At 37.6% G+C, this 16,121-nt stretch overlaps 1 protein-coding gene across 1 annotated transcript in view; it reads left to right on the top strand.

Annotated features, from left to right (window-relative positions):
• LOC140243502 (uncharacterized) overlaps positions 1-16,121 on the top strand; it is a 154,484-nt gene that overhangs the window by 102,460 nt on the left and 35,903 nt on the right. The window contains exons 23-25 of the mRNA XM_072323172.1: positions 305-517; positions 1,216-1,469; positions 3,912-4,034. Of these exons, the coding sequence (XP_072179273.1) occupies positions 305-517; positions 1,216-1,469; positions 3,912-4,034 (590 nt within the window). The remainder of the gene's footprint in view (positions 1-304; positions 518-1,215; positions 1,470-3,911; positions 4,035-16,121) is intronic.

Here is a 16,121-nt window from a genome sequence, read left to right as displayed (position 1 = left end):
TATTAGTGTAGGCAACACTGCACACTGGCACAAGTAAGACTGTCAGACCAGTAACTTTTTTTTTTTCAGGAATGGACCAGTAAGACATGTAAAATTAGGTTACCTACTTGTCCAACCTGTATATCGGCCCAGTGGAAAAAAATGGGTTAGTGTGCAGCCCTGGTGTACAAGTAGGTTTTGTGTCTTGGGGTATCATGAAATCAGGGCAGTAGGATATATTTTGTCATTATTCCATCAAATGTAAGCTGGCACACAATATTTTTCGTCCTCATTTCCCTTCCTTTCCCTTTCCGTGTGATGGCAGGCTTGCTGAACGGAATCACGGCTGAGAAAGCAGAAGTCCAGGAGGGCCTGGAGCTGCTCAAGGAGCGCTACCGGGAGATGATGGTTCAGATGGAGACCCAGAGAGAACAGCTGGCCCAAGTCACGCAGGCCAACCAATCCCTGCAGGACGCCCAGGAACAGTTTGAGCAGCAGAGGGCGGTGCTTGCCGAGAGGCTGGGCCTGGAAGACTTGGGTATGAATGTTCCTCTGATACTCATGCTGGATCAGACTTTGCAATCATTCATGAATACATACCATATACATTGTAATTACACATAGACACATGCACACAGTGACATACACACAGACACACATGTTCATGCATTCTGTACACTTGTACATACACTGTGTACATACACTTGTACATTGTACATGTATAATGTGTCATGTTTGAATTTGAATTTGAATTGTATGAGTAATCATGCTGTTCCAATATTGATGCGTGGTGCGACACATTTCTATTTTTATCCACATTATTGGTAAAGAATGCTCAGCTATACTGTATTAATGTAGTGAGGTATTTAACAGTTACATTAAATTGCACTGTTAATTTCCCTACAGAATAGTCCCATGTGTGCATAATACTAGCAGTGCTTAGTTAAAGTGTATGAGTGTTCCGTGTAAATAGATGAGAAGCCTTTGCCTACATGAACCTGGTGTGTTCTGTGCAAACTTTGAGAATATTTGAAAATCTGTTAGGTAATGGGTTTACAGAAACACCAGAAATCACTATACAGCAGCATTTGGTGATGCCTGAAGACAGGAATCATCTATCCAGTCAAATCAAATCCAATCAAATCCAATCCAATCCAATCAAATCCAATCAAATCAAAGAGGCTGGTTCGTCATTGCTCACTCCCATCCCTGATGCATCTTTATACAAATCACCAGGTCTGATTGAGGAAAACACCCAGCTCCGCCAGCAGATCCAGTCCCTGACGCAGGAGCACCAGGACCTGGAGCAGCAGGCCCTGAAGAGCCGGGCCTTCCTGGAGCAGCAGCTCCACGCCCTGGAGGCCAGCACGGAGGAGCAGCTGGGCGCGGCCCGGCAACGGGAGGAGGAGGTGCGTCTCCGGGCAGAGGACCTCCAGAGACAGGTGGATGCCGCCAAGAAGCAGCAATCCTCTCACAAACAGTTCTTAGAGGTGTGTGTAGTGAAGGGCACGTGGGCTGTCTGTCAAAATGCATGCTGCTGTCATCTATCCGTTCCTCTCCATAAATGCGTCACACTCCGCGCTTAAGATGATCTAGATGTTTGAATACATGTTTAATAAAGGATTTTCATAATTGTCATCATACATCATAGCCAGTATCAACACACGTCTATCTCCTCACCATAACACCACTACTTCCAGTTGTAGTATACAAATGATGCACAGGATAGAGTGTGTTAGTGAAGGTGCGGCGCGCTCGAGAGTATTGACAATGGTGCGACATGTACGAGGCGCAATCACTAACGCCACGAAATAATCCTGTGCATCATTTGTTTTATAAAATGGGTTGAAAACTAACAGCATTATTCACGTACCTTTGTGGGTCAATACCAGTCAGCTACATGTAGCACTCGCTCAAAAGTCAAGATGTCCGAAGATGTTTGTCCCAAACATTTACGCACGTCGCACTCGGAAATCCCGCACATAAGTACTGTACGTATGTGTATAAGAGTATACGTACGCCACGTGTTATGCACAAGAAAGGCCGCCGGCTGCTGTAGCAGCCCGCGGCCCGAACTAGAAGTTGTTTACAGGATTGACAGCGCGTATAGTAGCGCGTGACGCACTTGTAACAACTGATTGAGTGCGCACTGCTAGTGTAAACATTGTGACGTACGTCAGGCCAGGGAGGTGGAAGAGAGACTCTTCTTAGTGCATTTACTAAGAAATTAAAGCACGCACACGTGACTCATTTCAGCGCTTCCAATTGGCTACATTCTTGAACCCATTTTATAATAATCATTGTTAAATGCTGAGCAATCGTGAACATTCATACAGTTTTTATTATCATCATTATCATCATTTGCATCATCTTGATCATCAGTATTGTCAGCACTAAGTTCTCTTTTCGCAAATATCAGCACATCGTGTACATTGGGTACTACATTGTGTACAGAACAGAAAATTTGTGTCTTATCATTGCGCGACATTTGATGCATTTGTACTGCATGTGCATGTAGATCCCTCCAATAGTTTTGAGAACAGTGTTTGGCATAGTACTGTATTAGCTGTTATTTTTGCAAGGGTTCAATTTTCGCGAATTTCGCGAATCTCAGTTGGATTGCGAATTTAACAACACACGAAAACGTCTCCAAGCGCTAGGGTAATAGCGCATTTTTTTTAGCGTCAGCGTCAGTTCGCGAAAACAACATCTGGCGAAAGGGTCTATGACCTCCTCATTCGCAAAAATATCTGTACGCGGAAATAACAGCGTATACAGTATAAAAGGGTCCTGCTAACCTGTCCTTGTTATATATGTGTAAGTAGTCCTCAGTCCCATGTGCATGCTCTGAAGTTGAGATTAGGACAGAGTTACAGTTACGCTTCATATCTGAAGGGCTTACACAATTCGGGTTATTCAATGCTAGACTCTTTGCTTGCTTAGCAATTTATTTGATGCCCTTTTTGAGCCTTTATTATATGTTTCATTCTAGAGAGTAAGGCACACTTTTATTCCTGGTTTAAAAAACTGGCTTTCCTTATCAATGCTCTGAGCATACAGTTGTACCTTCTGCCAAATTTGCTTTCTGCATGGTAGTGAATAACTTACTTATAAAAACCAAAGTATTGCTTTTCCAATCAAAACATGGTTTGGTGGAAGACAATTTGGTTTATAGACACTTATTCCCTTGTTGCACTAATATGTAAACGATGCGTCACTTTTGCAATCTCATTATTAACGTATTCCTCCCTTTGTTCTGTGCAGGTTTTTATTGCAGGAGCTTCAGATCCTTTGCATGAACTTACAGTGACCATCATTTTGATTGTATATTATCTATGCCAAGAATTGAAGTTGGTATGTGTGTCTGAAATGTGAACAAAATTGGATGCTTGACTGTGTGGTATGCTAAGACTTTTCCCAAAAGACATGCGGAAGCAGTTTATTTATAAGAAAATGATATCTTTACACAAGGAAGATTATTTACGACAGAAAATTTCAGTGAAGCAGGGTTGTTTTGTTATTTGGCAAAGAGCTACAAATATTGTGTGTATGTTTAAGAATGAGCAATTCACACACTAAATTGGACAGTTGCTAGCAAGAATGGTGAAAAAAAAAGACATGGGGGGCATTTCATCAAGCATTTTTTTATAGGTATTTTTTTGTGACAAATTCACTCTCAGCCAATCAGATACAAGGATTTCATCAGTTTAAACAGTATGTCAGAAAAATATATGACAGAATGCCTGATGGAATGCCCCCCTGGAAACAAAAGAAGATGTCTGTGGGATTGATGCATCAGACCTATTTCACTTTCATTGAATTGAAATGGAGCAATCCAGTACTAGTATTATGAGAACATGAAAATTGTTCTGGTGTAGTTGCACTCCTATTGAGCTGTTGCAATCACCTGTCTTCCCCCCTCTGGACAATAGCAACAATCTGCAGACAGAGAGCAAGAGAGGGAGGAATTCCAGAGGGAGATTGCACGACTGGAGGAAGAGCTGAGGCAGAAGGAGAAGCCAGGTGGAGTGGACACGGAGCAACTCTTGAAAGATGTAAGCAGCGCCCTCGTTAACAATTTTATGTCCATTGCGAGCAAAATGCCATTGCAACATTAAATGTAGAAATGCATGCAATGCAGTCTCTAGACTGCTGTCATTTACTCATTTTTGGTCATATTCCTGCAATCCTCGAATGGTCATACTCTCGTCGTCAGCATGTACATGTCATGAGCACACATTCTTCTATTAGCAAGGGTGTCAACATCTGCTTTGTAATATTGAGACACACATTTGTGTGTGTGTGTGTGTGTGGTTTGCCAGAGTGCTTACCAGCTGTCTACTCAAACACCAAACACTTTTTTTTTTTTTTTTTGACGCTTTTTATAGCCTTTATTCAGACCAATCAACATTGTTACATTGTAGTGACACAAAATATCTATATTACACTGTTTGACGGACAACAAAAAGGTTTGTGCAAAATATAGATTGAACATTAATAAATTGTACGCACTTGACATGATTCAGTCACCAGTCTGAATAAAGATTTTATCTAAAACAAATACACTGTACAAGAAACATGAGAGGTGATGGAATTACAAAATCTTTAAAATGTAATCTATTCACCAGTTATAAACATCATGAGAACTAATATCTCTCTGGGTCATAGGCAAGTGGAGATTGATAACCAGATAATTAAGCTTTAATAATGACGATCAGAGAAAAGGAACCAGTATATGGAGCGGGCAAAGCAAAACACAGGATATTCCATTCATTTTAAATAGATTGACTGAGATAAATACAAAAGATATGTCTTAAACGGGATGCAATAATTAAACCAGGTATTTCATGAAGTATAATTTTCCCATTTCGCGTAATGTAATATCAATTTATCCTTTAAAGTTGCTTTTTCATATTCAGACTGTTTTGAGGTGGCAATTGCCTTAGATATTTCTTTACAGGTTGGAACTCTTCCACTTTTACGGTTAGCAAAAATCATATGCTTAATCAAAATTAACACATGATTCAACAAAGCATCGAGTTTGATATTTTCCCTGAATCCAAGTAAAACGTCAAGCCAATTTATATTAACAAACTGAGGAAATTTTAGTTTATTTCCTACCTCGTTCCATATTCGATAAACTAAAGGACAGTCATAAAATATATGATAATATGTTTCAACCTCTTCCCTACAAAAGGAGCACAGATTTGATTGTGTTATTCCAAACTGGTGAAGTTTATCATTACAAAAAATAACATTGTGCAGAAGCTTATATTGGAATTCTCTCAGCTTCCAGTCTAGTGTCGAAATTCTAGGAATAGAAAAACAAACTGCAGTAGCCGATCTATCCATGTTTAATGCTAATACTTCTGGGTGTTTTGAAAGAAAAGAATCTTCAATGGTACCAATAAAAATATTGTATATCATTTTTGAAGATACTGACAATAAGGGGTACACTTTTTTGTTTATATTAAGACTAATTTCAAAAACATCAGCAGGGTTATCACTCAAAATATGATCCCTCACGTTACCTTTTCTCGCCACCTTCCATTCTGCTGGAAATTTATCATACAATTCATAAAGAGAGATTAAATCGTCTGCATTTAGGCCCTTTCTAATAAAATAAGCCCCTGGTCTAATTTTTCCACCAGCGTCAATGACATGTTTAACTTGAAAAACATTAGCTTTAAATAGTTTTTCATTAAAGGGAAAATTCCTACCTGAAATAAAAAAATTATTAAAAATTATTTGATTTTCATTATACGTTTCTTTAACAATTACATTTTTTCCTTTCAAATAATCCCAGATATCTAAAAATTCTAAATACAACTTCGGCGCTTTAATATTTAATAACCGGGGATCATAATTACAATGAAAAATTAGTCTCCCTCCTACTTTGTTAAATACATGTTCAAAAAACTGTTTCCATTTCATATTCTTATCACCTCTAAAAAGTCTCTTAATCCACATTATGCGCTGGGCATACACCATGTACCTAAAATTCAGCATTTTCATTCCCCCTTTATCATAATTCAAATACAATAAATTTCTCTTTATTTTGTCACGACCGTTCCAAATAAAATTAAAACAAATCGTTTCCACCTCTCTGAAAACCCATCGAGGTACTGACATTATGGAAGAAACGTATAATAGCTTAGATATAGCAAATACTTTAACCAGTTGAATTTTCCCAAAAAGGGTCAAATCCCTTTGCTTCCACCATCCCAACAATTTTTTTATTTTACTCAAAATTTCTTTATAATTCATTTCTTCTTTAACATTAATATCTAAAGAAAAATATATTCCTAGCACTTTAACTGTTTGAACCAATTTGCCCAGCGTTATTCCAGTCAAGTTATCATTATTCTGACTAGAAGACCCCAATTTCATAATATATGTCTTATCCCTGTTTATCTTTAATCCCGATGTATAATAAAAAGAATCCAATATATTATCTAATCTTTTTATATCACATTTTTCTTTCACAAAAATTGAACAATCATCTGCATACATTACTATCTTTGTCTCCATATCACCAATCAAGATACCCTTTAAATCTTTTTCATTTCGAATAAACAATGCTAGTGTTTCTATAATCAACAGAAAGAGGTATGGAGACAAGGGATCCCCTTGCCTTACTCCCCTACCTATTTCGAAGTATCCCGTGGAGAAGCCTCCATTCATAACACAACTAATTGCATTGTTGTATAAGACTTCTATCCATCTACAAAAATATGGACCAAAGCCATATTTTGTCATTAATAATTTCATGTAAGAGTGTGAGACGGTGTCAAAAGCTTTCTCAAAGTCGACTGTCACTAGATAGCCCTGCACATTGTACAACTGCGTATAAAATATAATATCATCAATAACCCTAACAGCCTCTCCAATATTCCTCTCGGGCAAAAATCCAACTTGATCTACGTGTATAACTTCTCCTAATACCAGTTTTATTCTTTCAGATAAAACTTTAGATAAAAGTTTATAGTCTACATTAAGAAGGGTAATTGGTCGGTAATTACAAATATACAAAGGATCTTTATCTTCTTTTTTAATTATTGTTATTACGCCTTGTCTTTGTGAGATTGATAATTCCCCTTTCTCAAAAGCTGCATTAAAAGATTCTAAAACAAGGTTTCCTATATCAGACCAAAATGTTCGATAAAATTCAACTGTTAAACCATCATTTCCTGGTGATTTATTTAAAGGCATTTTATTTAATATCGAAATACATTCACCCATTGTAATCTTCTCATCACATGATTTTTTACTGTCTTCACCTATATTCAAATAAGGCATATTAATAAAAAGATCCTCTTTATTGTCTATTATCTCACCTTGAGAATACAAATTTTGATAAAATTTTTTAATTTCTTTCAGAATCTGCTTCGAATCAGTAATTTCTACACTATCTTCTAATTTTAATTTATCTATAAATTTTTTTCTCTGATTAGATGCTAATAATTGTTTAAAATAATTTTCATTAATTTCACTTTCCTCAAACCACTTAGCCCGCGATCTCACTTTTAATCCCGCTACTTTCTGATCATATAATCCTTTCATCTCATTTCTCTTCAATTCTAATTGATGTAAAATATCATTATCTTTGGAAATAATTAACAATTGTTCTAAATCAGAAATATTTTTCTGCAATTTCCTTATTTTTTCCTGTATTTCTTGCGCCTTTCCTTTCGAATATTTCTTTGTTATTTCACGAATTTTCATTTTAACAAAATCCCAAAGGACTCTAACATCTGTAAACTCCTTCTTTCCTTGCTCTATTATAGATTTAATTTCTGCTCTCAAAAAAAGTACATATTCTTTATCTAAACACAAACTATTATTAAACTTCCAATAAGATGGTCCTATATTCTTTGAAATGTTGTAATTTAAGATCAATCCTAACTGAATAGCCGAGTGATCAGGGGCAATTGATGAAAAGATATTACACTCTAAAATTTGCTTCTCCAATTGATTAGAAATTATCCAATAATCTAACCTACTTTGTATCAAAGGGTTCTTCTGCTTATATGTAAATTGGATCTTATCTGGATTTCTTTTCCTCCATATGTCTAAGGCATCGAAGGTTCCAAGGAAATGTTCAAATTCTAAATTAAACTGATGGCCTATAGTACTCCTTTTACTCGAAATATCATAATCAAAATTTCGAATCATATTAAAGTCCCCACCAATAATCATAAACGAGTTATTAACATTAAAATTGTTGAGGTGATCACTTAACTTATTTAAAAAATCAATTTGCTCTTGCTGCTTTTCTCGAACCGGAAAATAAACATTGCATAAAATGTGACTTGTATTGGATACTTCAATCTCCAATAATATGTATCTCCCTTCTGAGTCACCCTCCTTCTTCAATACCTTCAACTTTAATTTATTTGATATGAGGACACAAACTCCCCGACTGTGGTTACTCCCATGACTAAAAAAACAGTGCCCGCTCCATTCCCTCTTCCACTGGTCCTCTACGTCAATTGTACTAAATGTTTCCTGAAGAAAAATTATATCTCCTCTCTCCATACTCCATTGAACTATAGCATTTCTTTTGGTTACATCTCTAAGACCCTTAACATTTAAAGAAACTAAACTCAAAGTATCTGATTTCCTACTCATTTTATGTTCCATCACCTTTCACTTGAACATACAAAAACAACACCGACAAGAACAAAAATATATACAAAAAAAAGAACGAGTGCAATACCCCTTGTTCTTACAAGAGGAGTTGCTGTGAGCTCTCCCCTTCTCACTTTCATTAAATGGTTTCCACAAAATCAAAAAAAAAAAAACTCTAATGATTGTATGCAAAACATTCAAGCTTTCTTCTGCATCCCTGTGTTTAAAACTTAAAGCAGAGAAGGTGGCTGGCTAGCCTCGACTACGGGTATTTCTTTCATGGCACATTACACAAAGGCCTAACATGGAATTCCCTGTCTGCTGTAAAAAAAAAAAAAAAAAAAAAAAAAAAAAATTGGCTGAAAATTCCAAAGTTATACATCACCATGCAGTTTCTGGCAGCATTTGCTTTACAAATTTTGTACCTGGCTCTTTCCATCTTATTGACTCATGGCACGGCGTGACCCGCCCTTACTCATTGCGCATAATCTTAACAGTATAGCCATGCCCCACACAGTGACTTATCAATTCAAAGATGCAATTTCTACAACACAGATTCAAAAACTACACTTAACACAAAAAACGACCAAACAAACAGTTCGTTACATGCCGTTCATTCTATTGTGTAAGAGTCCCGGTGTGAGAAGATTCTATAACAATTGTGTTTAATGCGAGCCTGTGTTGCATGACTTAAAGTGTCTGGCAGTACGTTATACATGTATGCCACAAATCACAACAGTGTCGCGTGACCAAAAATTCAATCAGTGCTGTACATTTGCATACTACATTGCTAACTAATGACGAGACATGACCCAACCTAAAGCAGTGCTACTGATCCATATTGCTCGCCACACCCCATGTAAGCGATTGGGCCACCTGACTTTAATCAAATAACTTCTTAATATTCAAACAGGTGGTTACAAAAATCTTCCATGATACCTTTCATTAATGACACCCCTCCCCCTCATCTTTGCTTATATATGTTTGAACCGTAATCTACATTAATGTGGCTACTGATGCTGAACAAAGAAATACTTTGCCTGTAGTGTACCACATCTTGCATCTACTGACATTTGCAGGACACGACCAACGACCGACTTTTTGACACATAAGTATCTTGACACGACACCTTACATCAATGACACGCCCCTCGTCTTTGCTGACATGTGCTTGAACCGTCATCTACATTTATATGGCTTTTAATGCGTAACAAAAAAAAAGTACTCTGTCAGTAGTGTACCATACATCCTACATCTACTGACATTTGCAAAAACCTGCCCACCTTTATTTATTGCGCATAATGCCATAAAACAGCAACACATATTAAACATTTTACTATATTTTGGTAGTTGCATGTGGTCACATTCATGTCTTTATACAGGGTTGCATGTACCGTTGGGTGCAATTATCTATATAGGACATTGATATTATCAAGGGGCCACTGCACATAGATAAATCATCACTGCGGTACTCTATACCAAATCGTAGGGATATTCAGCCAAAAAAAAAAAAAATAAAAAAATAAATAATAATAATAATAATGTTCAATTTTTTTTTTCAATTAGTAAAGGAAAACTCCAAAGCAGATGACTATACCTACCCACTTTTTTCATATAATCCCTAAGAAATATCAAAAAAAGATTTACTACTCCATCAATTACAATCATTATTCCATGTGCCGTGGGCCTTTTATTTGACAGTATATTTTCTTGAAACATGAATTTACATACCTCCAGTATATCTAAACACCCGGGGAGGTTATTTTGAGACCAGGGATATTAGCTACAGGCAAATGATAACAATGGTATCTCCCTTGTATTATAATGTAAGGAAAACACGCCCTCTGACACGAGCAGCAGATGAAAGAAGGTAGCTGGGTGTCACTAGCCACGGCTACGGGTGTTTCTTTTATGGCAGATTACACAGAAGAAACCTAATTTAAAATTCCCTGTCTATTGCGTACATTAAGAAACAGTGGCAAAAAATCCCAAAATTATACATTACCATGCAGTTCCTCGCAGCACTTGCTATACAATTTTGTACCTGGCTCTTTCCCAAGTGACTCTTGGCAAGGCGTGACCGGTCCTGACCTGCACCTTATTCATTGCGCATGATCTTACCAGAAGCCACGCCCCAAGAGTGACTTGTCGGTTTGCAGCCTTGCACGGTGCATTTTCCAAACACATACACACAAAAAAGAAAGACTACACTCAAAACAAAGGCAAAACGGCCAACCAATCATTTCTTGCATACCTAAAAAAAAAACTGCTCTTTCTATTGTGTTAATGTCCTCGTTTCCGAGGATTCTGTATCTATTGTTTCATTTACTGCTAGAATGTGTTGCGTGACTTAGTGTCTGGCAATACATGTTGTATGCCTTAAATAACAACTGTCACGTGACAAAAAAAAAATCTTATTACAATCCAGTGCTATACATTTGCATACATTTCTTCTATCGTACATTACTAATAACGAGACTCGGACCAACCTAAAGCAGTGCGCTAATGATCTACATAGCCACACCCCATATATAGCGATTGGGCCACCTGACATTGACACAGGTGACTTCTTAATAAACAAACATTGGTTACAAAAGTATCTTCCACGACATCTTTCATCAATAAGCACACCCCCTCGTCTTTGCTTAAATGTGTTTTGACCGTAATGTACATTCATAATGGCTACTGATGCGTAACAACAAGGAATACTCTGCCTGTGGTGTACCCCATCACACTTCTACTGACATTTTGCAAGACACGACCCACGACCTGACTTTCGACACAAGTGTATGTTACACAACACTTTATGTCACGCCCCCTCGTCTTTGCTGACGTGTGCTTGGACCTTAATTTTCATTGATATGGCTATCAAAAAATAAAAATACTCTGCCTATAGTGTACCACCTCTTACATATACTGACATTTGCCAAAAAAACATCATTATATATTCCATGTGCAGTGGGCCTATTATTTGACATTATATTTTCTTAAAACATGAAATCACATACCCTCAGTATATTTAAACACCCGGAGAGGTTATTTTGAGACCAGGGATATAAGCTACAGGCAATTGGTGACGATGTTATCTTCCTTGTATTATAATGCAAAGAAAACACGCCCTCTGACACAAGCCGCGGATGTAAGAGGGTATAGCTGGGTAGCCACGGCTAGGGGTGTTTGTTTTTGTTTTTGTTTTTGTTTTGTTGTTGGCAGATTACACAGAAACCTAATATAAATTTCCCTGTCTATTGTACATAATAAAAAAAAACAGTGGCAGAAAATTTCAAAATTATACATAACTATGCAGTTCTTCGCAGCACTTGCTATACAATTTTGTACCTGGTTCTTTCTCAAGTGACTCTTGGCAGAGCGTGACCGGCCCTGACTTGCACCTTATTACATTGCGCATGATCTGAACAGAAGCCACGCCCCACAAAGTGACTTGTCGGTCGCAGGGTGCATTGTCTGAACACAAATTTAAAAAGAGAACTAAACTCAAAACAAGAGCAAAACGGCCACCTATCAATTTCTTGCATGCCAAGACACCGCTCATTCTATTGTGTGAACGTCCAAGTGTCCGAGCATCGTTTACTGACAGCATCTGTGTCGCGTGGCAGAAAAATTCTTGCCCTACAATCCACTGCTATACATTTGCATATATTTCTTCTACGTAACTCGTACAATACTAATAACGAGACATGACCCAACCTAATGCAGTGTTAATAATCCAATTACTAGTCACACCCCGTGTTATCCGATTGGGCCACCTGATTTTTTTAACGCAAATGTATCTTACACGATACCTTTCATTAATGACACGCCCTTTCGTCTTCACTTGCATAATTATGCTTAAAACCTAATCTACATTGATATAACTATTAATGCGTATCAAAGAAAAATATTCTGCCTGCAGAGTGCCACATCTTGCATGTGCTGACCTTTATAAGGCGTGACCCACCCTTATTCACTGCGCATGATCCTTAACACTTGCCCCATATACTGTACTTAAATTTTCAAACATTTAAAAATAATTTTAAAACTTCAAAATTACATCTTTTTTAATCACAATCATTATTTAAGAGAAATTTCCCCATGTCCTCCTCCATGACAGCATGCACGGAAGACACGCCCTCTGCCGTTTGTTACAAATATGTGTGAGCCATACTTTTCAATGAGTGGGCCATTGTTGCGTGACAGAAAAAAAAAAGAAAAAAAAAGTCCGCCAATCGTGTACAGACTGTGTGTTGCGCGGCAGAGAATTCAGATTCAACAAGACACTGTATATTTAAGACAGTGGTCACGTGACAAGAAATTCCGGTTTCACAGAAAGCACTGTGTGTGCGTCTTAGAGGCATAAAATTCCGATTTCACAAAACACTGTATACATCTAAAAGAAAAGTGTCGCGTGGCACAAAATTCCTATTCCACAAAGCACACCAGTGGGATGACATGAAAAATAAGCTTTATCTTGCAATAATGACAGGATGCGACCCTATACCTTCATTGCGCATGGTCCTTAGCACGTGCCACGCCCCATATAGTGATTACGTTGACTTTGGGGACTTTGTAACATAAGTTGCATTTTCCTACATCCACTTAAAAGTCGAAATATAATCTCAAAAAAACACTACGAGCAATAATAACAAAATGAATTTACAAATTGACGTATATTCTACACCCTTCCTGACCGACCTTAAATTGATATGTGCACGAGTAACCCAATCGAAACCCGTAATATACTGTTACCTATCAGGCACGTGTGAAGGCTCTTGACAAAGCAATACTGAGTTTCCATGACGGAAGGAAAGAAAAAATCGATTTTATATGTGGTTGTTTTTAAGGACAATACAAATTATCCCGTATACAACTATCCCGTATACAACGAATTTGAAGGCACAGGAGAACATTGAGGAGTAGTGATAAAAAATAAATAAAAAAGTCTATCGCAGGGATTTATGCATCTTGTCGTGTACATGTATGTATGAGTCTAAGAACCACCCAGAAAAAGAGATAGAGGGAAAAAAAAGAAAAAAAAAAACCGAGGGAAATCCATTCATATTTGATTAAGCCATGTGAAAGGATAAAAAACAACAGCAGTTGATTAACCACGTGGCCCTATAGCGCTCTTGGTAAATCAATTCATCCGTTTATATATCATGCTTTATCGCATTACGTCGTGTCTTTAAACATGTCATCTGGTGAAGGATAGTGAGTGTTAGCCCTCCACCTTCGAATAAACATAAACTAATATACTGTATAGTCTAAAATCCGCGACCTTTCTTTTTTTTTTTTTTTTTTAAATAGAGCACCATAATTAGTCTTTCCTCCTTAGTGAAAGGAGAACGACCTTCCCGTGCACCATAAGATATAACTTTCCCATGCATTGCTCTCGGAAATTTTCATCCATGAATTTAAAGTCGTGCTCTCGAAATTCGATTTTTTTTTTTTTTTTTTGCAGCGATGTCATGAATTCATTTACTTCAATCAATTTTAACATGTTAGCGCTCTTTAGTCACTTTCTCAGCAAAGACCAAAAACTAATGCGAAACTAAATTTTGCCACTGTAACACATTAAAGTCATTCGCATATGAACAGCGTGGCAAAACTCAAAACTCACATCACTTAAACTTTATAATGTATAATTTTAAACATTCAAAAAAAAAGATTTTATTTACCCTTCATAACCTTTGTGGAAAAAAAAAAAGCTATTCCAATATTACCGTGAAATTTAAAATTCTACCCTTTTAACAACCTAACGACATATCAGAATTACAAATCCCATATCACTTAAACTTTATAATACATTAAATTTTAAACATTAAGAAATTCTATTTACCCTGACTGTGTGCAATAAGAATAAACCTCGATTTGAAGCTTTTAAAACAACCGACTTTGAGCTTTATAGCATATCCTCGAAAAGGGGAATCATGCTATAATTTACATGAACATCAATTCCATGCCAATCTGAACTGTCATCTAGTGTCTCTATTGACTCGAAGTTAATATTCGCTCATTCGAATCGACATCAATACTGTACGTTAAATCTACTTTTTGTACGTTTTTCCCCCTTCTTCCTTCTTAAATTTCCTTTCACATGTATTCTGAGCTCAGTCTTGGTAGGTTTTCCACACTGTGGTGCCTTTCTCACGAAACTCCAAAATAACCGAAGTTCCGCTTACCGATATTTTCGTTGAGAGACCTCTTTCCTTTCGAAGTTTGTAGGCCTGGTTGGCCAAGAAACCTCTGCGTCTCCTCATAGCTGGAGGCAGGTCGGTGCGAACCGAGATACGGTTCGATGATGGGGGGTTCCTCGACGTGTCGGCTGAACTGTTGCTGGCCTGCGGGCGGTTTCGGGAGCTTTCCACGTACGCTGCGAGTATGTCGTTCCTGTCCTTCATGTGGCAGAATCGCGCGATGATCGGGGCGGGGCCTTGCTGTGGGGGTTGGGTTCCGGTTCCTCGTCGTGGTAGTCGATGGGCGTTGGCCAACATTATTCCCTCAGCGGTCGTCTCGTTGATTCCCAGCGTAACGAAAGTGTCTTTCAAGACGTTTTCCACATTTTCTCCCCTCGTTTCGCGGATTCCGTAAAACAGCAAATTGGCCTTCCTGTCGTGGATTTCCATTAGTGTTATTGTTTTCTCAAGAGCCTCAATTTTTTGTTGCAGAGATTCTTTAACCCTAGGAATGGTTTCCTTTTCAATCTCTAAGATTTTGTCGGAGTTGAACTTTACGCTGGTTTCAATTTCCTCAAATCTGTTGTTAATAGCCGAGACGTCTTGGGAAATTTTGTCCAACTTCCCGTCCACTGAGGTCTTGAAATCTATCAGGCTGTTCTGTAAGTCCCTCAGAGTGGGTTGGGCTTCTTCAGCCTCGCTTCTCGAAATTCCGGAAAAACACTGCTTTCCTGGGATAGACAATGGCGCCCTCTGTGTCCACTTCATGACAAGACTCTATAAATCCCATTACATTTGAAAAACTCAATGCATTCTTCACAAAGTCCATTTCAATAAACCACTTCTCAGTTACAGTTGGAGCATGTACAGATAGAGGTACAATTGTAATTGCAGATCTTTCCTTGAAATTGACTTGTAACAGAAATATTTTAAAACTGGATAGACAGGTCTTCTATAAAACTATGTCATAAATATTCATGTTTGAACCAGGTGCATATTGGAATGCACAGTTGACTGTGTATTCTATTGAACCAAATTAACAGAAGACTGTCATGCAGCACTTATGTACATGTGCATGTGATTTACATGTACATTACCATTTTTGCCTGGCTGTTTCAGCTGCATTTCTAAAAGATTATTCCATGTTCTGTCAAGTCTGTGGTTCCAGAGGTCATTGCAGACTAGTACCATCTGTGAACTGGCTTATTTCAATATAACCTTGCTATAAAGAGTGAGTTGAGAAGCATGCATTTGAAGTATGGCAGTGTAAATGCAAGTTATTAATTAACTTTAATTATGAGGCGGGCAGAGTACAAACATACCATTTTAAGGCAAAGCA

This window comes from Diadema setosum, chromosome 20, assembly GCF_964275005.1.
Source record: "Diadema setosum chromosome 20, eeDiaSeto1, whole genome shotgun sequence".
NCBI classification, from domain to species: Eukaryota; Metazoa; Echinodermata; class Echinoidea; order Diadematoida; family Diadematidae; genus Diadema; species Diadema setosum.
The sequence above is the reverse complement of the archived record's forward strand: the minus strand, read 5'-3'. Positions and strand labels throughout refer to the sequence as shown.